Below are 24,948 nucleotides of genomic sequence, written 5' to 3'. Positions count from 1 at the left end.
GAGTGGAAGGTACACAGACTTCCCATATAACCCCTTTCCCAGCACATGCAGAGCCTTCCCCACTATCACCATTCTTCTCAAGAGTGAAACATTTGTTAAAATTGATGAACCCACAGAGACACATCGCTATCACCCAAAGTCCATAGTTCACATTAGGTCACTCTTGGTGTTGTATGTTCTGCGGGTTTAGACAAGTGTGTAATGACATGTAGCCACCATTATGGTATCATAACAGTAGTTTCACTGCCCTAAAAGTCATCTGTGCTCTGCCTGTTCATCCCTCTCTCCCCGCTAACCCCTGGCAACCACTGAGTTTTTATACTGTCTCTATAATTTTGCCTTTATAGAATATCATATGGTGTAGTCACAGTGTGTAGCCTTTTTGAATTGGCTTCTGTCACCTAGTAATATGTATTTAAGTTTTCTCCATGTCTCTTCATGTCTTGATAAGTCATTTCTTTATAACACTAATATTCCATTATTCAATGTACCACAGTTTGTCCATTCACCTACTGTAGAACACCTTTGTTGCTTCTGAGTTTTGGCAATTATGAATATAGCGGTTATAAACATCCACGTGCAGGTTTTTGTGTGGATATGTTTTCGACTCCTTTAGCTAAATACCAAGGAGTGTGATTATTGGATCATATAGTAAGATTATGTTTAGTTTCATAAAAAACTTCCAAAGTGGCTGTGCCCTTTTGCATTACCACCAGTGATGAAATAAGAGTTTCCTTTGCTCCACATCCTCGCCAGCATTTGACCTTGCCAGTGTTCTGGATTTTGGCCATGCTAATAGGTGTATAGTGGTATCTCATTGGTGTTTCAATCTGCATTTCCCTAATGACTTACGATGTGGAGCATCTTTTCCCATGCTTATTTGCCATCTCTATATCTTCTTTGGTGAGGTATTTGTGTAGGTCTTTTGCCTATTTTTTAATTAGATGGTTCATTCTCTTACTTTTGGGTGTTAAAAGTTCTTTGTATATTTTGGGTAACAGTCCTTTATCAGATATGTCTATGGCTTGTCTTCTCATTCTCTTGACTGTGCTTCTTTTCAAACACCAGAAGGGAGCACAATGTAGGAGCTCTCCCATCTTGGCAGTGACCCTTTCCATTCTTGCCTTCTCTTCCCCAAATGACTGGAAAAGCTCACATTTTTTGTACCCATCAGTGGTTCCCTTGAGATCCAGAATATGTTTATGTGAAAGAAAAAGGCAGGAATTTGTCTTATGTTGAATATTGAATTTGTTTTTTTCTCACTCTTCACATCCTCAAATATCAATTTACCTTGTCCTTCCGTAAAATATCTTCAGGGTGAGAGGATTTGCTAACTCTTCATTCAACATGTAGTTATTGAGTCCACCACTGCAATATGTCCTTTTGGGGACACAAAATGGGAAAAATAGTGAAGTGAAAGATAATGCATGATATAGTGTGATGTGAGACAATAAAAAATAGCCAACACTCAGTGCTTACTGTGCAAATCTGAATGGTGTGAATGTTCTCTCTATTAATCATTTTACCCTGAGGATAACCAGGGAAATGCAATTATTATCCCCATTTTGTGGTCTAGGAAACTAAGGCACTCAGAGGTTAAGTAATTTGGCAAAGTCACACAATTAATAATCAGCTGATGCATGGCACAGGGAGATCAGCTCTGTGCTTTGTGACCACCTAGAGGGGTGAGATAGGGAGGGTGGGAGGGAGACGCAAGGGGAGGGGGATATGGGGATATCTGTACACGTTTAGCTGATTCACTTTGTTATACAGCAGAAACCAACACAACATTGTAAAGCATTTATACTCCAGTAAAGATGTTAAAAAATAAATAAATAAAAAATGAAAAATAATTGGCTGAGCCAAGATTTGACATTACGATGTGTAAATCATATTTCCTGTTCGCAAGTTGTTTATATTTTAGTTAAGACAACCCACATACAAATGAGAAATTAATAGTCCCTCTTTTAGATTTTAATTCTGAGAGTTTTTTTTTAAGCCTGACACCTGTTGGCAGGGTTAAGTACCCTCTTCTTTCTGATCCTGCAACACTTTGTACATGTCTATTTTATGAATTCAATTTGTTGAGCATTTGTGCGTGCGTGTTTGTGTGTGTGCACGCGTGCCCATGCACATGTGCTTATTCCATGCTCTAGGGCATTTGGAGGCCTGGCCTGTCATTCTTTTCTCCATCAGGGCCTAGCAGAGTGCCTGATAAACACACATACGCCTAGATTTAGTTGAGTGATTGGTTAAGACTCATTCTGTTCCTCTTTCCTTCTTTAGTTCTGATGCATATGAACAGGGGCCTGTAAAGCTCGTCAGGAGGCCATTGTGCTCTCAGAATCTGACTGCATTTTCTGTTCGCAGGGATCGTGCTTGTTGCCATTAATCCTTATGAACAGTTGCCAATCTATGGTCAAGATGTCATCTATGCCTACAGTGGCCAAAACATGGGGGATATGGACCCTCACATCTTTGCTGTGGCCGAGGAAGCCTACAAGCAGATGGCCAGGTAAGAATAACCTCAGCCCAGAAGTCCTCCTGGGTAGTCCGAGGGAAGAAAAGGGAGTTTCTACCTTCTTCGGCTGCTTTTTCTTAGTGGTGGAGTGGTCATTCTGGGATTGAGAAAGAGTCTTGGGAACCAAACCAGCTCAGGTTCTTTTCTTACCATGTTTCCTCATGTCTTCATCTTATTCTTGTGAACCTGAACCTTGGCTTGGAGGACAGTGGCTCCTTAGACTTATTTCAGTTTTGAGCAATGCAGTTAATGCCTAGTGTTTCATGTCTCCTTGACTTTCTTTTGGCCTTCTCTCCTCCCCTCCAGGTGTAATGAATCCATTTTATACCATCACCGTTCATTTTGCAGAACTCACTGAAGGCTCTCTTTTGAAGGAACCAGGACTCTGACAACTTCTTGAGATGCCAGGCATTTGGGGAAGAAATAGAAATTTCAAATTAGCAGTTATGCATCATGGTTTCGGGTTTTTAGCCTGGAAGTGGAGTTCTGTTTAGGCACTTAAGCAGGTTTGATTTTCGAACTCTGAAAGATAGGTACAGGTCTGTTTTGTCAGAAGGTGGGCTAGGTGAGTGTATCGGTCAGGGTTCTGCGGGGCAACAGAACCAATATGGAGTGTGTGTGTGTGTGCGTGCGTGCGTGTGTATGTAAAGGGAGGGATTTTTATTTTAAGGAATTGGCTCATGCAGTTGTGGAGGCTTGGCATGTCCAAAATCTGCAGGCTAGGCTGGCAGGCTGTAGATCCAGGGAAAAAATACTGTATTTTGAGTCTGAAGGCTTTCTACTAGCAGAATTCTCTTCGGTGGGGATGTCAAATTTTTTTCTCTTATGATCTTCAACTGCTTGGGTGAGGCCCACCCAAGTCTACTGATGTAGATGTTAATTTCATCTAGAAAAGAACACCTTCATAGCAGTATTCAGACTAATGTTTGACCAAATGTCTGGGAACTGTGGCCTAACCAAGTTGACACATAAAATTAACCACCACAGTGTTGGTCTTGAACTGTCAAGATATAGTATAGGGAAAGATAGTTTTACCAAAGTTTTGGTGGAAATGCATTTTTCCAATTAACAGAAAAATGCTGGATCCTTTCAGCTAAATCTTTTTTTGCCACCTCTAGAGAATATCTTACAGAGCTAGCAGGAAAGGTAGGAGTCCTTTGTGGGGAGGAGGGCTGCTTAGGCTAATTTAGTGAGAGGAGTGAGAAAGAATCCCATTTAAGGTGGTCTGTGCTTCGGTGGATATCAGAGTGTAATTTTCAGCCCAAAGAAAGTTTCCATGAGGAAAGACTGTTATATAAGTTTCCTTACTAATTTATAATGTTTTATTGCTGGCTGTGGAGATCAGTATGTAAAAGGTCTGCTTCCTTATGGATACACAGTGACCGTATTCAATATAAGCAGTGATTGGAGAACAGCAATACAATAAGTAGAATGATCTACAACCATTTTATTTCTCCCAAATGTGATAGATTGTGGAGCTAAAATGGTCATGACCTTTGATCTCTCTGATGCCATAAAACGACCACATACTATGTTCATCTGCTATCAGGGCTTGACCTGGAGTCGCTTAGCTTGGTAAGCTGTTGAGGCACACACCTCTGGACTGAAGTGTAGTTCAAGGTCAGATCACATGTGGAGAAGGATGAGGGGTAGCGTGATGCAGCACACGGCCTCGCTCAGGTGTATGCACAGTGGAGGGGGACCTGGGGTCTGGACAGGCTTCTACGTCTTGGGAGAATCACTTAAGCCAAGTCATCATTTGCTTCATGTGAAGAAGATTATCCTTCCTCCTTTATGGATGGTTTCTTTATGGCTCTAAAATGGAAGGTGAGTATGGCCTGGTTCTGACGACTTCCTACCATGCTAAAGGTTCTGCCAGCTCCCTGAGACTTGTCCTTTCATGGATGTCATTGATGTTTGTTTTTCATCCCATTCTCCTCTCCTAGCCAGTTGCACTTAGATGGATCAGAAGTTGCTGTTCTTTATCAGACTTCTTGAGGCTCCCCTACAGCTTTGAGAAACATCTAGCCTCCACTTTTATCCATACCGTAGATCCTCTTGATTAAATACCTACCTTCCTTTCCATGCCGGAAGCTGTACTCTTGGGTTATTTCACTTGTTTGGGTCCTTGTTCACACCTGTTAGAGGGAAAAGGCAGGTGTGGGCATCCAGGGTGGTGGTGATATGATCTTGCCTGTGGTAATGCATTTGATGATTAAGGGGTTTGGATGTTAAAGTTGGACAAGGAGTTGCTTCCTCAAGGATTTTCTTTAAAGTGCTAAGGTTTATAATCGTTTTACCCACTGAGTCCTAGGGTGTAGCCAAATAATTTTGCTGAAATTCTTGTGCAGTTTTTGCTCATGAACGTGCATTAGAAGCATAAGGCCAGCACACGTGGCCACAGGAGAGAGAGCTATTTTTGTATAAGTTCTGTTGTCAGCAGCTCATGGTTTCTGCTATTGATCTGAGAGGCATATTAGAAGCACCAGCAGAATCTTTGCAGGGAAAGAGGGAGACCCACTGGTCAGATGCAGGGACGGTTTTTGCTGCATTTCCATTATGGGCCTTCTCTGTCAACTTTGAATACTAGAACACGTTCATTTAACAATACTTGCCAACTGGATTGTGCTCTTCCTGACTCATCAGTAGTTTTTGAATTAATTGTTATGTGGATCAAGTAGCCACAGTCTAACACAGTTTGCTTTGAATCTGAGCCTCCATAAACGCTGGGCAAAATAAAGGGTACCAGAAACTAAAGTGAATGACTCCCAGTCTTTGGTGGCTCTGAGTCAGTTGGCCTTGGACTCAGCAATTCTTTCTCTTGATTCACTGGACACTGGATTTTCTTTCTTCATGTCGTTCACACTGGGACACTCCAATTCTTGATGCTTTGAGTGTGCGGGAGGAGTCTGTCAAAGCTCGAAGGGATAAATCCAGACCTTCATCCCCATCCTGAGGTTTCCATCCAGAATCTTGTGCTGGATGGAAGGGTTGAGGAGACACAATAACAAGATGATTGGTTCATTGTCCCTATCCCTGTTGACTTCAAGACTAGGCTTGAGAGTAAACGGAGATTCACAGTGAATAAAAAGGCTAAGCTAGTATAAAACATCAAATTCGTGAATTCTGTCTTCCACATAAGAAACTATAGTTCCTGTGAGAAAGGAGACTGACCGCTACTTTATTTCTGCTCCTCCCTTGTTCAAGATCCAAAATGCCCATTCCCTCATTTTTACCTCCCCTGATTCCATCCTCAGCTCCTGGGTTAAGTCATATCAGCCAACGTTTGTGAAGCATCAGTTATTTGATAGGCTCCTTCCCGAATGAACACTAAGAAATGTGAGACCACTCCCCACTTCTTAAGGCGCCAACAGTCTAGTCTGGTTGGAGAGAGAGGACACAGTAGGCCAAAAAGCCTGTAACTGCAGGAAGTGTAAATTGAAGCCATGTTCAGCGTTGTTTGAATTGAGTTTGGAGATGATTGTCACACCTGGGCCAAGAAAACTGTAGCATTTAAGCTGGATCTTGATGAATTGGTAGGATATGTAGAGTGAGAAGCAGAACTCTAGATGGGTGGATTAGAGTGATCATTACCCTAACAGTGGGGCATCAAAAAGTACGGTCACAGGGCTTCCCTGGTGGCGCAGTGGTTGAGAGTCCGCCTGCCGATGCAGGGGACACGGGTTCATGCCCCGGTCCAGGAAGATCCCACGTGCCGTGGAGTGGCTGGGCCCGTGAGCCATGGCCCCTGAGCCTGCGTGTCCTGAGCCTGTGCTCCGCAACGGGAGAGGCCACAACAGTGAGAGGCCCGCATACCGCAAAAAAAAAAAAAAAAAAGTACGGTCACAAAACCACAGTGACATAGTGCTTCACACCCCCTGGCATGTTTGTCATCAGAAAGCCATAACAACAAGAGTTGGCAAAGATGTGGAGAAATTAGAATCCTCATACGCTGCTAGTGGGAATGTAAAATGGTGCAGCTGCTTTGTAAAATAGTCCAGCAGTTCTTCAAAAGGTTAGACAGAGTTACCACAGGACTCAGCAATTCTACTCTCATGTATGTACCCAAGAGAAATGAAAACATGTTCACCCAGAAACTCATCCACAAACATTCATAGCAGAATTATTCACAGTAGCCAAAAGGTGGGGAAAAAACTAAATATCCATCAACTGACCAATGGATAAATAAAATGTGGTTATAGCCATACAGTGGAATATTATTTGGTACATGAAAAGGAACAAAATACTGATACAGAGATGAACCTTGAAAACATGCTAAGTGAAAGAAGCCAGACATACAAGAACCCATACTGTGCGACTCCACTTATATGAAATGTCCAGAGTAGACAAATATAGAGACAGAGGTAGATTAGTATTTGCCTAGGGCTGGAGGTTTGAGGGGAATGGGGAGTGATTGCTGATGAGGATGTCTTGTTTTTTTAAGTGGTGGCGATGGTGGGGGCCGGGTGATGAAAATTTTCTGCAGCTGATTGTGTGGGTGGGTGCACAGCTCCGCAGATGCCCTGAAACCCATTGAATTGTGTACTTTAAATGGGTGAATCGTGTGTTCGGTGAACTGTATCTCAAAAAAGCTATTATTCACAAAAGGCATGGTTAGGGAACCAGCACCCAGGAGAGCTTAACCTATGTGGTAAGTGCGTCTGCGTTGGGGTTGTGTGGACGGTACAGTTAGAGGCAGGGTGGCAGGGTGGCCAGACGGTGGAGGCCTCTGAAGGCCGGGGTGAACTTTGAGAGAAAAGCGTGTTCTATTAACAAAGGGTACAGAGATGGTAAAACGACTCTTGGAAACCCTGGATTAATCAAGTGAACCATCTGCCTTCAGGGCAGGGGGCTTCTCAGGGTAGTTATGTTGACATGCATCCTGAGTCTCCACGATGGGGATGCATTATGCTGGGTTTGCAAATCATACTTAGACACAAAACTGTCTTCAAGGACTCTTTGGGAAATGCTGGCCTAGAGCAATGGAGACATTTTAGAGCTTGTTCGATAAAGAGATGGTATGACACAAGGGATGTTCAAAGACCAATTTTTCTCTGATGGGCCCTATTTCAAAATCGCTTCCTTCTCTCCATATTGCTATACCATTTCCAAGGATGAGAACACCTTCTCATGAGTAGTTGAGATTCTTGCGGAAATACCTTGCCTGTTTCAATGACCTCTGTGTAATGATTGATAGTAGATGCTGAAGCTGGAATTCAGACCTGGTCTCTTTGCCCCAAAGCCCTTTGTACCTGCTGAGAAACTGTACTCCCTCAATCACTGGTGCCTGTCGACTGGCCCCAGGTAGTCTTCCCAAAGCAGAGCAAACTCTGGTCCTCAGGGCCATGAGGACCGAAGGATAGACCTTTTGCCTTAATGTTTCAAAAGTGTTTAAATTCCAGAGTGAGATTAGAGTTTTGGTGTATTTTGTAGCTCTGCTGGTAGGAGTGGGCCACCTTGTTGTACTCCCCAGGTCTGATCCTTTTTTTTTTTTTTAAGCTTTTGTGTTCTTTCCTGAAAGAGAGTGGGGACACTGTAGAGCAAATTCATTTGCTTGGGTAGCCAAGGTAATAGAGCACGCACATTTCCATCTGGCTCTGCTGTTCTGCTGAGCTGTGACTAATAGTGAAAGATGGGACCGCTCCTGTTCGGGGTCCCGGGGAGGGGAAGTGCAGCTCGGCCCACCTGTGGCAGCCGATTGAAACCTGCCCCCACCTGTGGGAGTGCTCCAAGAGAAATCCTGACTCTGGAGATGTGTTGCAGAAGGGAGAGAGGTAATGAGAAAGTTCTACACTTTCCATCTTCGGAGGTCAAAAAAAAAAAAAAATAGAATTGACAACTTTATCTTCCTGGTCATTGGGGTGGCATACTCTGGGATAGACAAGAACGGACTCAGGAGATTTCAGCATCTCTTTTGGGCTGCAGACTCTGTGGAATTTGGATCTTTGGGAAAATAATTTTTAAAAAGAACTGCAGGGGCTTCCCTGGTAGCGCAGTGGTTGAGAGTCCGCCTGCCGATGCAGGGGACACGGGTTCGTGCCCCGGTCCGGGAAGATCCCACATGCTGCTGAGCGGCTGGGCCCGTGAGCCATGGCCGCGGAGCCTGCGCGTCTGGAGCCTGTGCTCCACAACAGGAGAGGCCACAACAGTGAGAGGCCCGCGTACCGCAAAAATAATAATAATAATAATAATACAAAAACTGCACATAGGTGACCGAAATTCACACTTTGCTTTGAGATCAAGTTTTAACTAGAATGATGTCAGTTTCTTCCTTCCTTTTTGATGTAAGGTAGTTTATTATTCTGGGTTGTATAGTTTGGGGAAGTTTGGGCTGTGAAGTACTTTCTGATTGAGCCTCATGTTTTCAGTGTTGAGAGCAGAGCCAGGTTTTGTTTCTCTGTAAGGTGTTTGCAATACGGGAGTGTCCAGGGGTCTGTCCCTGGCGAGGGCTCCCCCACCTACTGTGTGTCCTTCACACACCCTTCGGGGCCTGTGGTTCTCAGTGAGTCCACCCTGTAAGGAGAATAGTGACATCACCTCAGAGAGGGATTTGGACCTGCGAGAGGTCATGAGGAACCTTTAAAACCCATTGAGTGCTATAAAAATTGGGGGAGCTGATGTTAAATCTGACGGACAGCTTCCTTGGCTGTCGTCGAATACAACAAGTGATGGCATCGCTGGGGAGGTCAGTGGTTAGGGAGCAGCGACTTCCTGGATTTTTACAGTAAAGTCTGAAGCTGTGACTTCATTTCTCCCTGACTTTTGGATGCAGTTTTTCATTCCTTCCCATTCATTATGATTTCAGGTCAGGACTAGGTTGCTTTAGGACAAGGTATAGGAGATGTTCAAGATGTCTGAACACAGGAATGACTTTGTCTCCTCTCTGCCATTATCTCTTATTTCTCGAACATGCCCTGGGTAGTTAGTTCCCTTTGTTCAGATTCTTTCCAGGGTGCTGCCTTCCCCAGGCTCTTCTCCTGCACTTACTCCTCCCTGCTTCCCTCGTCTCCTCTCCATGCCCCCCTGCTCAGCCATGCCTGTACACCCCTCTCCCTCCCCACGGGGTGCCCCAGCACCGAGGTCGATAGCATCATTTGATCCTTTATAAGCTCTTAGACTGTATAGTTTCTTTATATTTCTACCCACCCTGTTTAAAATTCTAGTTATATTACTTAGATTTGAGTGTAGGGGAAAGTTAAGTATGCAGTGAATGTGGCTAATTACGACACCCCTGTATTAAAAGAAATTGATGGTAAGTGTATATTGTCATCTCCTTTTAAAATTGTGAGTTTAGAAAAGAATAGGACTGGACCATTTCCTTTGTCTAACTTCTGTGACACTGCAGAGGTCATGAATGTTACTATAGTCAAGTCCCAAATCAAAAATCATGGAGCTCAAAGATACTTCATTTTGTTAGTAACCGCTTTTTATCTTACCTGGGGAATGGCATCATCTTAGGAAAGGGCCCGCAGTCATTTGGTAGGAACTGGCTAAGCTGTAGGGACGCTGGAGACCGCATTCCAGCAACTGGTCCTTTGGGTGCTGCTTGACCATTCCCAGTCCACGCAGCGCTGTCTCTCAAGCGTGTTCCCTTTTTAACAGCTTTCATTGTCGGGAATTTCTCCATCACGCAGCACTCCACTCGTCTCCAGTCGCCTTCACCCGTGGCTCTGAGCTCTGTCCCGAGCAGCCACACAGGACAGTGAGCATTGCCTTACGCGCGTGGCAGCCCCCTCCCTGACTCTGGCTGAGCATCCTGGCTCCCACAGCCATTCCTTCTGAGCATAGCTTTCAGCCCCTGTCCCACTGTGGGTCGCCCCTGGACACCCTCCGGTCTTTCTGTCTGATATCCGTGGTCTCTGTGTGCAGTCTGCCGGATGAGGCGAAGAGTTCCTCCTTACAGAGAGTTTCTGTTACAGAGCTGACAATTGCAGTGACTTGGCAGGCGTTTCATATTGCTGATTTTTACTGTTTGCAAGCTGTCAAATTCCTATTTCCCCTCTCCCTGCCCACATATGCACAAGAATTATTTTATTACCACTGTAATGAGGTTTCATTGACTAGCAGTAATAAGCTGCACCTGTTGAAAGTGCAGTTACATTAAATTGCACATACAGTTTGACAGATTTTGACATATGCCTATACCCACGAAACCATCACCATGATCCAGTTAATGAATATTCCCTTAACTTCGAAAAGTTTCCTTGTGTTTCTTTGAAATCCACCCCTCCACCACCAGGTAACCACGGATCTACTTCCTGTCACTATAAATTCAAGCTCCTTTTAAGATATGTTTCCCTCATTCTGCAACTTTGCACAATTGATTTTTTATATGCTGAGCAGGATTCACAGTTACCTGTATTAAATTTCACCTTTTGTCCCTGTGTTCCAATATTCCAGGGTATCTCTTTGAATCTTGATTTTTGCATTTGATATTTTAAGTCTCCCTGGCTTGATGCATGTACAAGTTTAACAGATCTTTTGCTTCCGTCCTTATCTGTCGATGAGGAGGTGTTAACCCAGCTGGATTTCCATAACGTGCTGGGAGCAGTTCTTTTACTAAGAACTGATAATTTAATCTAATAGAAATAAAAACGTAGGTCCTTACCTGTATTTTAAATCCTGTTAAAACCTGTGCACACCAGGTTGGTCAGGCGTGATTTTCAGGGGCTCATGTCTGAGGAGGTGGGCACGCCAGACCCCAGTTAGTAGCCCAGCCTCACTGCTTCCTTCCCGTGTTTCACCTGGTCACGTTCTTTCACCTAAGCTTCCTCCATTTCCTCAGCTGAAGCAAGAGGATCCGTGTGTGTACGTCCATCCTCGGGTTATTGTAAGAAATAACCGGCCCCTGAGCAGCCGTCCCACGCCGGGCAGGACCCAGTGGACGCGCTCTCGAGCTTCCTCCCGCGCTGTCGTTACCCAGCCTGGTTCTGCTGTCAGAGTCACACTCGTCACCTCACACGGGCTGCTTTCAGAATTCATGGTGGTGCTGACATGTGAATAAGATTTCGTTTTACACGGTGTCTGAAATAATTTTCAGTGAAAAAAAGCTGGTAAAATATGAAGCCTAGCAGGATGAAACGACATTTCTGTTTACATCATGATAATGCCTTCACACCATGTTAGCTACTCTTTTTTTAACTGCGTATCTTTACCTTTATATCCCGAAAGACAGAGTGGCCGTGGACCTCATGTGCTCATGTGCCCAAGTTTAGTAGGAGAGGAAGGTGCCGTAAAGCACAGCGGCTCGGCGTCCAGGGACAGGACTGCCTTGGCTCTCAGAACAGAGGAGCCGTGTGACCTTGGCAAGCCACCTAACCTTATTTTGCATCAGTGCCTGTGTCTTTAACATGGGGATAAATAGTGTCTAAATCACCAAATTGTTAGAATTAAATTAGCTGATAAATGAAAAGTGCTTAGAATGATTTCTGGCACAGAGTAAGTGTTCAGTAAGTGTCTGATACAGTGGTGGTGGTGATAATCTGGTGATAAATAGTACTGATGATCTGATAAGTAATGTCATTATCATTTCATAGTGTCCAAAGGAAAGAGGTTCTGGAAGGAGCCATCAGGGCTGAGCGGGATTCCCTTTATAGGTCGCCCTCAGAGAACAGATGGTCCTTCAGGCCCAAGGGAATAGTAGAAGGCTGGCCATTCCACGTGATTAGCCATGTTCTTTTGGACTTACAGGCTTGTGTTTGAACTTAGAATTACAGAAGTTTATAGGTTGCTGCTCATCTGTCTAGAGGAAATACAGCATCAGTGGCACTATGTCTAAACCTATTTTTTGTCATATACAGAAAACCAGCAGCTTTGAGTTTTGAACTTAAAGTGAAGTTGCACTGTTACTCACTCAGCAGCTCCTAGAACAGTGTTAGAATGTGGGCACCACTGCCCTTTGGTGATGGAATCTGTAAGCTTAAGCAAAAGGAAAGTAATACAATACACTGCAGGAACCAAGTGATTATTCGATTGCTTTTATAGGCAGTTGCTTGAGAGACAGCCTGCCTGATCTCACTAACTGAGCGTGTGGTGGAGGCCGGAAAAACAGCTTTTCCCGAGTGGATGGAAGCGAGACTCGGTCACTTCTGGTCCCTGCGGTGGTGCATCATTTGGTTAGAGCAACAGTCTGCTGGGGCGCATTGGTTTTTGGGAGATTCACTGGCATGTGGGAAGAAAATATTAGAACTTTATTTTTCACAATCTTTTAAGGTTTAAAATTCTGTTGGTGTATCTCTTATAATATGCACAGTGTATTAGTACAGTAGCACAGAAAGTAATTTATGAATACATATTTCAGGGAGAGCTTGCTCACAGTTTTCCTAGTAGATAGGGGAAAAGAGAGGACTAGTTTCCTGTCCAGGGCAGTGTCTACACCCATAAATGCAGTTGTCTTTGTGGACTAGTTCATGGTCCCCAGAGGAAATCTGTCCCCTGGCCCCGTAGTTCTTATCGGTGTGCTACAATGGAAAGAAGGTGAGAGAAGGTGGCTGGCTCAGTGCAGGCCGTCCCCGTCATAGAAGACATATAAGGAAAACATGGCCGTTATTCCTCTAGCAGTGTCGCTTTCCTAGACTGAGTTAAAAAGAGCACTGCTCTTCTAGTAGCTTTCTGATTACATCAGAACATAGGTTCTTATGTAACAGTGGACAGTGTTTTGTCTCAAAAAAGAAAAAGAAGAAAGCCTTGGGGAGGTCCTTTATAATGGAGATAAATTGTTAGAGTTGAATTTTAGTACTGGCCTTGCCCATGGAGGGAGTAAGCAGAGGTTACCCCAGACGGCTCCATTTCAGAACCATGGAGAGAATCCCCCCCTACACACACCTGCTTTACTGAACCAGAATTTCAAGGGTGAAACCAAATTATCTCTTTAAAAAGCTCTACAACTGATTCAGAGAGGAGCAAGTCTTTGGACAAGCGTTTGGAAAACTTTTGGAATAGATGAGTCTCTGTGATTTGGGGGATTCAGAGCTGGTGCTCACAAAAAGAATCCGTGTCACAAGCTTTAATTGTCTCCTCAGTCTTTAAGCTCTGTTTTGTTGCTTTTAGCATCTCAGTATGAATTAAGGCTCTGAGAGTGAACTTTGATCAAGGAAAGAAGTTACAGAATTTGAAAGCCTGTTAGAAGGTAGAGGATCCTCCCAATATAGCAGATGCCTAGCTTTTCCTGCCGTGATTCTCAACCCTGGCTGCACAGGAGAATCGCTAGGAAGGTTCCAAGCTACCCATGTCCAGGCCTCACTCCCAGAGGTTGAGTTAATCAGATGGTGCTCAGGTGGTGATATAAACACTTGCACGTGCTGTCTTCGTGAAGCAGGGTTGAGAACTTTGCTGAAACCACCTGTGTAACTCAGGCGATCCACCTGGTCTTTGTCAACAGCAGAGTGCTGGGAAGTGAAGGGCCTCTTCTGTGCACGGGTAACATTGTAGAAAGCCTGCAGGCCATGCAGCACGTCCAGGACAAGGCCCTGTGTTTATGTCCTTTAGAAGCACAGTGGACATATATAAAAGCAAATGCTTTTGAGTCCACCTGGCTCCTGTCCCCATCATAGATCAATGATTTTGGAAGCCAGAGGAGGGGCACCTACAGCCAAAAGATGATGGAAATTAATTCGGTCCTCTGTATTCCCAGAACTAGAGAACAAAATGCCTCATGATCAATGACCTGCCTTTAAAAAGGTGTCCCTTTTGGTTAAAAAGGAAATTAACGTTCTTCAGAAGAGCAAGTACCAAGAGTACTTAGAAGTATGGGATGTCTTTTTAGAAGATGCCGTGTAGGGCTTCCCCGGTGGCACAGTGGTTAAGAATCCACCTGCCAATGCAGGGCACATGGGTTCGAGCCCTGGTTCGGGAAGATCCCACATGCCACAGAGCAACTAAGCCTGTGCGCCACAACTACTGAGCCTGCCCTCTAGAGCCCGCGAGCCACAGCTGCTGAGCCCGCATGCCACAACTACTGAAGCCCACATGCCTAGAGCCCATGCTCCACAAGAAGAGAAGCCACCACAATGAGAAGCCTGCGCACCTCAACGAAGAGTAGCCCCTGCTCGTGGCAACTAGAGAAAGCCCACGTGCAGCAATGAAGACCCAATGCAGCCAAAAATAAAATAAATAAATAAATTTTAGAAAAAGAAGAAGAAGAAAATGCCTCATACCTAGTAGGAGAGGGATGAAGAGCAGGGGGACATCCTAGTATCCAGCGGCTTCCGATTAGTTATCCTTAGTAGCTAGCAGTACTGTACCCCTAACCGTGTGGTTACGGAGAGGTTACTGGGGACCTGTTAATATAGGTGTGTGAACTGTGTGGAGTCTACCTGCGTTTAGCTTAAATGTGGAGTACCAGTCTTCAGTTAAGATATTGAGGATCGATATATGCTCACTCCAGTTGGTTTTGCTTCCCCACTGGGTCGTTGGGCTCCTAGAGTTTTATTCCATTTGTCATTGCACATATTGATCCATCATAATTGCCTGATGTGTAGGAACTCTAGCTCAGCAATCCAAAGCAGAGATTTTTCTTCCCAGTTGTATGAGGTTGTCATTTCTACAATGCTGTTCATTTTACTTCCTTGTATTTGTAGATATTCTTGTTTTATTTTGCGGAGTATATGTTCATGAAATGCATAGAATAACTAAGAGTTCCCTTCTTGGAGCTGGAAGCCTTTTGAGGTCAAATCTTCTGGGATAGGCGTTCCTTTTCAGCATCTTCAATGTTGTGGTACCCAGTCTTTCTGGAAACTTCTAGTCCCCCTCATTCCACTGTTTGAAACTCAGAGGTGAGCAGGTATCTTACTGTCACTTACTCCCACCCTAGTTCCTGCCTCTTTTCTGGAGCAGCCACCAGAACAGATTGGTCTGGGAATGCACCTTTAGTCTTTTCTCCTCTAAGCTAGACTCTTCCTGGTCTGGCTAGTGTTCCTCATGTGACGGTTCAGAATTCTGATTGACTTCCTTTGAGTATATTCCAATTTTTCAGTATACCCCATGAAATGTGGCATCCGTAATTAAGCCAAGAGTGTAGATCCAGAGTGACCAGAGAAGGAGTCCGTGGCCATCTCCTGTTCTCCTGGGATATAAATACTTGGGGGCTGCATTAATAGAAATTTACTAATAGTTTCTTGCTGTGATGACTGATAATGAATCAACCAAAATACATCCACACTGTGGCCTGGATGATGATCACAATTAGGTACAACCATTGTGAGGTATGTTGTAGACCCACCCACAGTGGTTGTAGACCCTGTCCAGATCACATTGCTAAGTGGCAGTGTCCATTTTAGCATCCGGGTTTTCCTAGTCTCCTGCGCTCTTTCCTCTCTCCCTCTGAGTTGGGCTGATGATGCATTGTTTTTAGAACTAATCAAAGATGTCCTTGCTATCATGGTACTAAGCCAAAGTGACTGTTTCACAAAACACTGCAGAGTTTCTCACTTAGGAAGTCTGTAAGAAGAGAATGAGTGGTTTGCTCTTGAAGAAGTCGTCTGGAAGACACTTCTAAGTTTTGAGGAATAAGAAGCAAATTCTGCTTTCCATCATCATCATCCTAGGAGTCATCCCTTTCCTCCTCCACCAGTACTGGCATGTTGTCAGTCTTAAATCAAGGATACCAAAGCTGAACTTGGGCTTTCCCCTTGAGGCTTGGCTTCTTCCTTAGGCTGGTCCAGGGTTCCCCTAAGGCAGGAAGTGGGGGGTAAAGAGCCCAGGTTAGAAATGACACTGCCTGCCTCCCTTGGTTCCACTGTGTGCCTTCCTCCAGGCTCTTAGCGCACCAGAAGCCTCTCCCGGTTCCCCTCACTTCACATCCTGAGTTCTCTTTGTCTGTGATTTACAGTGAAACTGATGTTCACTTTCCCCCAGGCCTGGCTCTTGATTTTGGAATGGAAATTTAACAAACTTTTAGTTCATTTCTCCACAGCAGCAGACAGAATTTCAAGACAATTACCATGCTACCAAGACAATTAACATACTTGAAAATCACGTTCTGACAGTCAAAAGATGAACTTGGGCACTTTTCCTTTGTCTTCGCCTTCCTGTTGTAACAATCCTAATCCTCCCGAGACAAATTAATACTTTGAGTTGAGGAAGGAGAATGCCATGTAAAAGAAATGTAAAAGAGAAAAGTTTATTAGTGTATCTCAGAAATATTTCCCTACTTTATTGATAGGCATGATAACAACACGGAATGTTACTTAAGATCATAAGTGATGTATGAGCATTACTAAATCATTGTTGCAGCACTAACTAAATTTTATAGGTTTGTCAGGGGAACCACAGAAGTCATGCATTTTGCCTAAGGCACACAGCAGGCAGTTGGCAGAGATGATATGAACCCGGGCCCCCTAATACCAAACCCTGTGCTCTTGACCACTTTGATACCCTGCGTCCCCAGAAAAGATGATTCTTGGGTTTCTGGCTTGGGAAACTGGGTAGATAGAAGTTCTATCTGATGAGACCAGGAAGATGGGGGAAGGGAGTAGGAGAGACACTCTGAAGGGTTGAAAATGAGTTTATTTGGGAACTGTTTCATTCAGGATCCCCCACCCCTGACATCCAAATAAAGCTATCTAGTAATTGAGTCTATGATGGAGTTGAGAGGTCTTTGCCTATAGGTGGGACTTAAAGCCTTGGGAGTGGATGATGTCATCTTGGGAGAGATTGTTGAGAAAAGTTCTCAGATCTAACCCTGAGGAAACTGAGCATTTGAAGATCTGGTCTGAAGAAGAACCTGTAGAGGGTGATGGTCACCCCTTCTTATGGGTGATGGGGTTTATGCCTCCTTCTTGGGGGCAGTTGGAAATGTGTGTAGGATTTTTGTTTGGCACAGACGGGCTGGGGGTGTGGAGTACTGTGCGGATTGGGCAATGCCCTGATTGGCTTACTGCCTCGACTGGGTGTCCGTTAGGAATCTGGAACAACCTGAAGCAGGCAGGGCCGTCCTGTGCATCTAGGAATTGCCTTCCATCGCTCTGCCCCAAGTGCTCAAAAGGATCTTGAACGTTCTTTCTGACACTCACATTTATGTTGCCCTTTAGTTTTCAGGCCTTCTTAAAATCTCCCTATCTCGTGGCTCCTCACTTGAAACTCAAGGAGTGCGGAAGGATAGGCTGTTGAGAGCTGAGACCTTGAGGGGCTTGGCCAGAGTCACCAAGCTCATGAGTGCCAGAGCTAGTGCTGGAACCAGTTCTCCTGCTGCTGCTCCAGGGCTCCCGCTGTTCTCTTCTCCTTCTGTGTCTCTGTATGACTGAATCTGGAGGACCTGGCTTTCTAGCTGAACTTCTGCAGGGATGCGGGGCTTGTACTAATGAATTTGCTCCATCTCATGGGAAGTTTTCATGGTTGCTGAATGACAGTGTCTGCCGGGAGACCTGTTGGACGCCTGGACTGTTCTCTGTGGATGACCGTAGAGCAGGTGATAATTCATCCTTGGTGGATTCCCGTGTATGTACTCTGAGTGCGGAGCCAGCAGTGGGTTTCAGGCAAATACATTCTTTGCTTTTCCCTGTTCTTGTCATGTCTCTGCGCACTTGACATGCCCCATCTCTGTGTATGTGGGCAACTTCTAGGTGGACCTACAGGAATGCTCTGGGTACCAAAGTTTTCTGCCCTGGAGATGACAGCCCTCTAAATTCTCAGAGTAGACAAGTAACTACGTGGTATTAATTAGATGGCTGACCAAAGACTCTCCTGCCTAAGAATGTCTATCTCCCTGGCCTGTCACTTTATTGAAAGTGTTACCCTACTTCTCAGCTATGACTCAAAAAACTATTAAAATATACATAGTATCGGAGAGAGAAAATGTCATATATGTCACAACTTTCAAATGTCACTCGAGTCTAATGCCTTCGATTTCTGCCACCACAGCCTGAGTTCAGGGCCTCATATTCCATTTGGGTCACGGTTGCAGTCTCTGAATGGGCCTCAGTCTCGCCTGTGTTTCTTTTTTTTAACTCCCAAGTCCATCCTCCACGCTGCTGAAGAGGAGCAAGTGTGTGTGTGTGTGTGTGTGTGTGTGTGTGTGTGTGTGTGTGTGTGTGTGTGTGTGTGTGTGTGTGTTCAGGTAAATGATTTCAGAATGTTAAAATGCTGATGGGAAGGAGCCAGTTGGGGGAGAGAGGTTGCCAGCTGGGAGGGATTTGGGAGACAGGGAAACGGGATAACCGGTAGAGTGGAATCCTGGACGTGGGACTGGGATCTAGAGCTCAGATGATGACATTTACCTCCAAGAAGGTAGGATTTTCCAGTTGTTAGAGCAAGGGAGGGGAAGAGCTGGGTGCTGCTGCTGCAGGAAGGTTGGTGGATGTGGTGGCAGGAAGTTGAACTGTTCGAGGCCTTTTCCCTCCATTGCTAAGACTCCTTTTGTCCTAGCACATGATAGGTACTGACATGTTAGATGAATAACATGTGGATTTTGTGGTATCTCTCATAATGTAGATGTGCCTGGGGGAATCCCTGGGATAGGAATAAGTCACATGTACCTGGGGAGAAGAAAGCTTGAACCGGAACCTGCCGTGTGCGCCGTCAGCTAACTGATGCCCAGCTGCTGCAGAGGCAGGTGGGCGGCCAGATGAGGTGACCGTCTCTCAAGGGACAGATGACTAAGGGGGCGGCGACGACCCTGCAGCCTTTTCCAAGGGCCCCGTGGCAGGTGCACTTGGTGATCCGGCATGTGGTGTTGAAGACACAGTCACTGGTGTCACGGCTGTGGCCCTGACACCTCCACCTGGCCGGTGGCCGCAGACTCTGACTCACCCAGGTTCCCTTGCACTTGTCCCAGGTGGGATAGAGAGACGAGGAGAGAGAGAGAGAGAATCAGACTTTGACAGCTGCAAAGATGCTTAGATGTTTTTCCGTCTCACTCGTTTATTTTACAGAAGATGAAATTGAGTGCCAAGGAGGAGAGGGGACTTGTTAAGCCCTGCATTGAATTTGTGCTGAGGCCCCACGGTACCAGACCCCAAGCCCAGGGCTCCTTCTAAGCTTCAGTGGAAAGGCCAGCTCCCTGGGCCACAGTCAGACCCGCAGATCTGCCCGGGGGCGGGCGGGGGGTTGTGGGGTGTGTGTGTGTGTGTGTGTGTGTGTGTGTGTGTGTGTTGATATGAACTAAGGATGACCTCAGGCCCAATGTTCCTTGTGCTTGACCAAGGTGGACATCAGATTGAGTCATATGATGAATGTGAGACTTTTCTCAAAGAACTGAGTTCTAAACTGTACAAGGAATGAACAATCTAAGAAATGAAAATATTAACATCTTTTATTTTTAAAACTTTTTAAGAACAATTTTAGTTTCACAACAAGATTGAAAGGAAGTACAGAGATTTCCCATATACCCTCTGTCCCCACACATGTATGGCCTCCCTCTTTATCCACATCGCCCACCAGAGTGGTCCATTTGTTACAACTGATGAACCTATATTGACTTGTCATAAGTACATAATCAAAGTTCATAGTTTAAGGTTCACACTTGGCGTTCATGCTTGGTGTTGTATACTCTATGGGTTTGAACAAATGTATAATAACATGTATCCATCATTATGGTGTTGTATAGAGTAGTTTCACTGTCCTAAATAGACCTCTCTGCTTCACCTATTCATCCCCCCCAACCCTGTCAACCACTGATCTTCTGACTATCTCCATAGTTTTATCTTTTCCAGAATGTCATAGAGTTGGAATCATACAGTATGAAGGCTTTTAAGATCAGCTTCCTTCGCTTAGTAATATGCATTTGTTTCCTCCGTGTCTTTTCATGGCTTGATAGTTCATTTCCTTTTAGCGCTGATTAATATTCCATTTTCTGGTTGTACTACAGTTTATCCATTCACCTGCTGAAGGACATCTTGGTTGCTTCCAAGTTTTGGCAACTATGAATAAAGCTGTTAGAAATATCCTTGTGCAGGTTTTTGTGTGGACATAAGTTTTCAATCAGTGTAACTTTTAAAGGAAGCTGCTACATGGAAATGTAAAGTTCTTCCTGGCATAAGGAAGGTAGACTAAAAAGGGTAGAAGTATCATCAAGCAAAAGGATATGAGTGCCTGAAGGAAAACACTCTTAAAGCAGCCCACTTGAACTCGTATTTGAGGTCAGATGCAAAAAACCAAAACAAAGGCACTACCTAAATAGTCATACTAAAATCCCCAGATCGAATTCTCTGTTAAGAGGTACTTAATTTTCCAAAATTGAAAATTTAATGTTTCGGTATTTTTCAGGAGCTAGACTGCAAATCAGTTGACTGCAAGGGGTACCAGTTTGTTTTAGTGTTTTATTTGATAAATATTTGAAGTAAAAGGTGTACTGTTTTATTTGTCAGATAAAACACCTCAGAATTAAGGGATTTTTACTCCGTTTTAGCTGATTAAAAAAGACACTAAACATAACTCACTGGGGAATAAAGCAATTGGGATTGTTTCTGAATAGTATGCTATGTCTCATCTTTTGACACAACAGTTAGATTCTGATCAGCTCAAAGTAAAGGGGATTTTCAGTGCCTATCCTTCAAACAAACCCGCAAAGCTACTGTTATAGTCCAAGAAAAATTAAAACATGTCCACACTAAACACTGTACATGAATATTTCTATTTACCCATAATGGCCAAAACGTAGCAACAACCCAGATGTCCTCCAGCTGAAAAATGAATAAACAAAAGTGGTGTATCCATATAGCAGAATATTGTTTGGCCATAAAAGGGAGTGACACATGCTACAACACGGATGAACTTGGAAAACATTATGCTAAATGAAAGAAGCCAGTCATATATGGTTCCCAGTCACATGAAAGTTCAGAATAGGGAGACCAGGAGAGACAGAGAGTAGATTAGTGAATGTCTAGAGTTAGGGGGACTGATGGGAAGTGACTGATAACGGGCAGGGAGCTTCTTTTTGGAGTGACGACAGAATCCTAAAGTTTATTTTGGTGATGCTTGGACAACTCTGTGAACATAATAAAAACCATTGAATTGTATACTTTAAATGGGTGAATCGTATGGTATTTGAATTATATCTCAGTAAAGCTGTCTGTTACCCACCCCACCCCCGAATTAATAAAAGGTAGAAAGCAGATTTAGAGATGTTATTTCAGAGGAGAAGGTGGACAGGAACTACATTTCTTAGGTGATATCATTTGATACTATCATACTAGACTTGATAAAATGAGGTTGAGACAGGTGGGAGGAAGACAGGGAGGCAGCTGTGAATAATGTTATGTTGTGAAGAATCCTGTCCAAAAAGATTTGTTTGTATTTCAGTAGGTACGCACCACCTGGAGAAGAATTCAGTATCACACAGGCTAACCAATATGCATATAAATCTACGTTTTTATTTAAAAGAGAGGGTTTCTCCAAGTCGTAAGCTAGATTTATAACTTTAAACTTCATTAAATATAAAACAAGGATTTAAAAAGAAAGCATTTAGGACTTGAGTTCATATAGGACTAGATCCAGGGCTAATATATAGCCTGGTGGAACTGAGAGTCAGGGACAGCAAAGAAATGAAGCAAGAAGAGAAGGGGATTGAAGAAGAAACATTTCAGCAGCTGGGCAGTAGGGCCCATCTCAAGCTCAAGGTTGCCCCACTCTCTGATCTTGCTTTCCTGGGTTCTGAAGGCCTTGCCCATTGCCTGACGCCTCCCATCTTTGGCCCTTTCCCTATGTCCCTTCTCCACTAGTCAAGAAGCCTGAACGTGGCTCAGCAAAATGCACCAAGTTGTGGTTGCTGAGCAGGTTGGCCAGGTAAGCTCCCCAGTCGTGGAGCCTGTAGTACTTCCAGGACTGGAGGTGACCATGGTATCAGCAAGAATGTTAATATGCTCCAGATCAGCATTTGATGAATATGGGATGGAGCACAATCATGGCACTCAGACCAGAGAAGGAAAACATGCTGCTTCCAACAGGAGCATTTCCTTCTGTAGACAGTGCTTGCTTATGGCGGGGGGCGCAGGGAGGAGGGCTCTAGTAGTTGAGAGAGAACACGGTGTGGCTGCATGTGCCCTCAAAGATAACTGGTAACTTACTCCCAGGAAGCTGGGCTTCCCTCTCCCTGGGCACACCTGCTGCTCCAGTACAGCATTTAACTTAAAATTTAGAACGCGTGTGGATCTTGATAAAGGACACTAAAAATAACACTAAAAAATATTTAACCATTTGGTATTTTTGCAACTTATGAGGGACTTCTCACAACCATTACTGAAAAGAGCCAGATTTCAGCATTTAAGATTACTAAAGGAAATCCTGGAAATTTTTTTTTTTTTTTTTTGCGGTACGCGGGCCTCTCACTGTTGTGGCCTCTCCCATTGCGGAGCACAGGCTCCGGACACGCAGGCTTAGCGGCCATGGCTCACGGGCCCAGCCACACCACGGCATGTGGGATCTTCCTGGACCAGGGCATGAACCCATGTCCCCTGCATCGGCAGGTGGACTCTCAACCACTGTGCCACCAGGGAAGCCCTGGAATGTATTTTTTAAAAGAGTAAAACAGCAAGCCAATTCTGGTGCTGGGAATATTTGAGTATTGCTTTAATTACGTTACCCAGCCCCCCAAAGCCTGCAAATATTCAGAACCCAAAATCTCCCCAAAGTCAATTGTTTGCATTAAAACAGTCCCTCTGCTCGTGGGGAGATGCTGTTTTGAATTTTTGATAAAAAAAGGAAGTTTATTCTGACGGAGGTTCTTTTCCCCTCAGAGGGCAAGGTTTTTACATAATTACCTTGTACCCTCAAAATTGTCCTTCAAGGAAAGACAAGGAAAAGCTTCTCTAAGTCTTTGGTTCAGCTCTCCAGTCCCTGTCCCCTGAACCCATCGAACAGCTAATTCCTGTCTCTGTGCTTCTCTTCTGTTGCTGCAAACTTCCAGCTCTTGGTCAAGATCCGCCTTAAGGCCGTCAGCGTTGACATGTGACAAGATTCTCTAGGGGTCTTTCTCTAAGGTCTCAGCCCTCTTGGATCTTACCCTTCTCTAAAGTTTCAGACTAGTGGTGGTCTCTTCCACTTATTCCAGCACAAATGCTGCCCTCTGTTCTCTGTGCTGGGTGGCCCTCTGAGTGTCAGCCCCTCAAGGGAGCTGTTTTCATGTACTTATATGCCAGTCATCATGGTTTTGTCCTCCCTTTCTTGATGCTGAGAGGTTTGTAGGCACTCAAGTAAGGGTTAAAGATTCCTGACTCGGAAGTTAAACTCTAGTTCTTGGGTTCTTGCCCACGTTGACACACCACCCCTGTTGAAGGGCACGTGGGCTCTAACCTGTGGGAAGTGTTCAGTGCCACACCCTCTGCTGGGCTTGGCAGTGGAGGGGGAAGGAGCAACGTGGGACTTTGCCAAGGAAACGCTGGCTTTGGATAAATTCCTTCTGCTTTGTACCCGTTATTGTGCTTGTAAAGTGGGTGAAGGAGTGTTACCTGATCTGCCTCACGTTGTCAGCAGAAGGGTAAACTGAAGTTTTAGATGTGATCATGTAGTAAGATAGAACTGATATTGACTATTGTGAGTTTTGATTATCCCCGTTATGTAGGTTTCCTATTTTGTTACCTCTTGGCCATTTATATCTGTGCTATATTAAAAGGCCTTGAGAGAGGACAGGGGGTGAGCAGTCAATAGGAACTATCTGTTAGAATAAGATCTTGGTTACTCTCTGACCCAGCACTCTAGCAGAAGGATCCAGTGATCTCCAGAAGGTAGCCGATTTTCGGCCTGAAGCTGCTATTGCAGAAGTTCAGGACTTGATATAAGTGTACAGTTGACTCTTGAACAACAAGAGGGTGTGCATTTGAACGCTCTGTGCATTTGAACGTCCGCATGTAACTTAGAGCTGGCCCTCCCCATCCACGGCTCCTCCGATTGAACCTACCATGAGTTGTGCATTTACTACTGAAAAAAAAATCTGCGTGTTAGTGTTCCCACTCAGTTCAAACCTGTTGCTCAAAGGTCAGCTATAGTCTTTTCACCTATTAAAATAGTTTCATCTGCCATCTCAAAATCTCAAGGAGTGCAGGTGGGGAAGATGCCCTGGCTGACCTTAGAGGCCTGAGGAGTGGGGCTGGCACATTTAGACCTTCACGTAGGATTTCCCAGATGAGACAAATCTAAGACTGTATCAAAAACCTATGTGGGCTGAGAGAGGGGAGTAGCATTTCTCAATTTTAGTTTTGTTAGAGACATTTCTGAGAGCTGGCGAGTTTTCCTGACAGCGTAATGAATAATTGACTTGCTTTCCATTATTAGGTTTTCTTCAGCCCATTAAAGTGAGTCTTTCTTTTGAGGACTCAGAACTGTTTAGGGACTCAGTGGGTATCCCAGGATGCACAGACTTGGGACGTTGTACTAAAGAGACCCATGAATGTGAGTGCACTATTGATAAATAACCAGAGCGACCATTCATTGTGCATTTGCTCTGAGCCCAGCAGTTACATGTAGATAATACCAACATTATCTGCTAAGCCATGAGG

The 24,948-nt window shown here is 44.5% G+C and overlaps 1 protein-coding gene across 1 annotated transcript in view; it reads left to right on the top strand.

Annotated features, from left to right (window-relative positions):
• The window catches only part of MYO5B (myosin VB), a 382,117-nt gene that overhangs the window by 176,225 nt on the left and 180,944 nt on the right, over positions 1-24,948 (top strand). Inside the window, exon 4 of the mRNA XM_060119082.1 lies at positions 2,371-2,515. Coding sequence (XP_059975065.1) covers positions 2,371-2,515 — 145 coding nt within the window. The remainder of the gene's footprint in view (positions 1-2,370; positions 2,516-24,948) is intronic.

Source organism: Mesoplodon densirostris, chromosome 15, assembly GCF_025265405.1.
Source record: "Mesoplodon densirostris isolate mMesDen1 chromosome 15, mMesDen1 primary haplotype, whole genome shotgun sequence".
NCBI lineage: Eukaryota > Metazoa > Chordata > Mammalia > Artiodactyla > Ziphiidae > Mesoplodon > Mesoplodon densirostris.
Note: the sequence above shows the minus strand (reverse complement) of the source record. Positions and strands in the feature narration are given on the sequence as shown.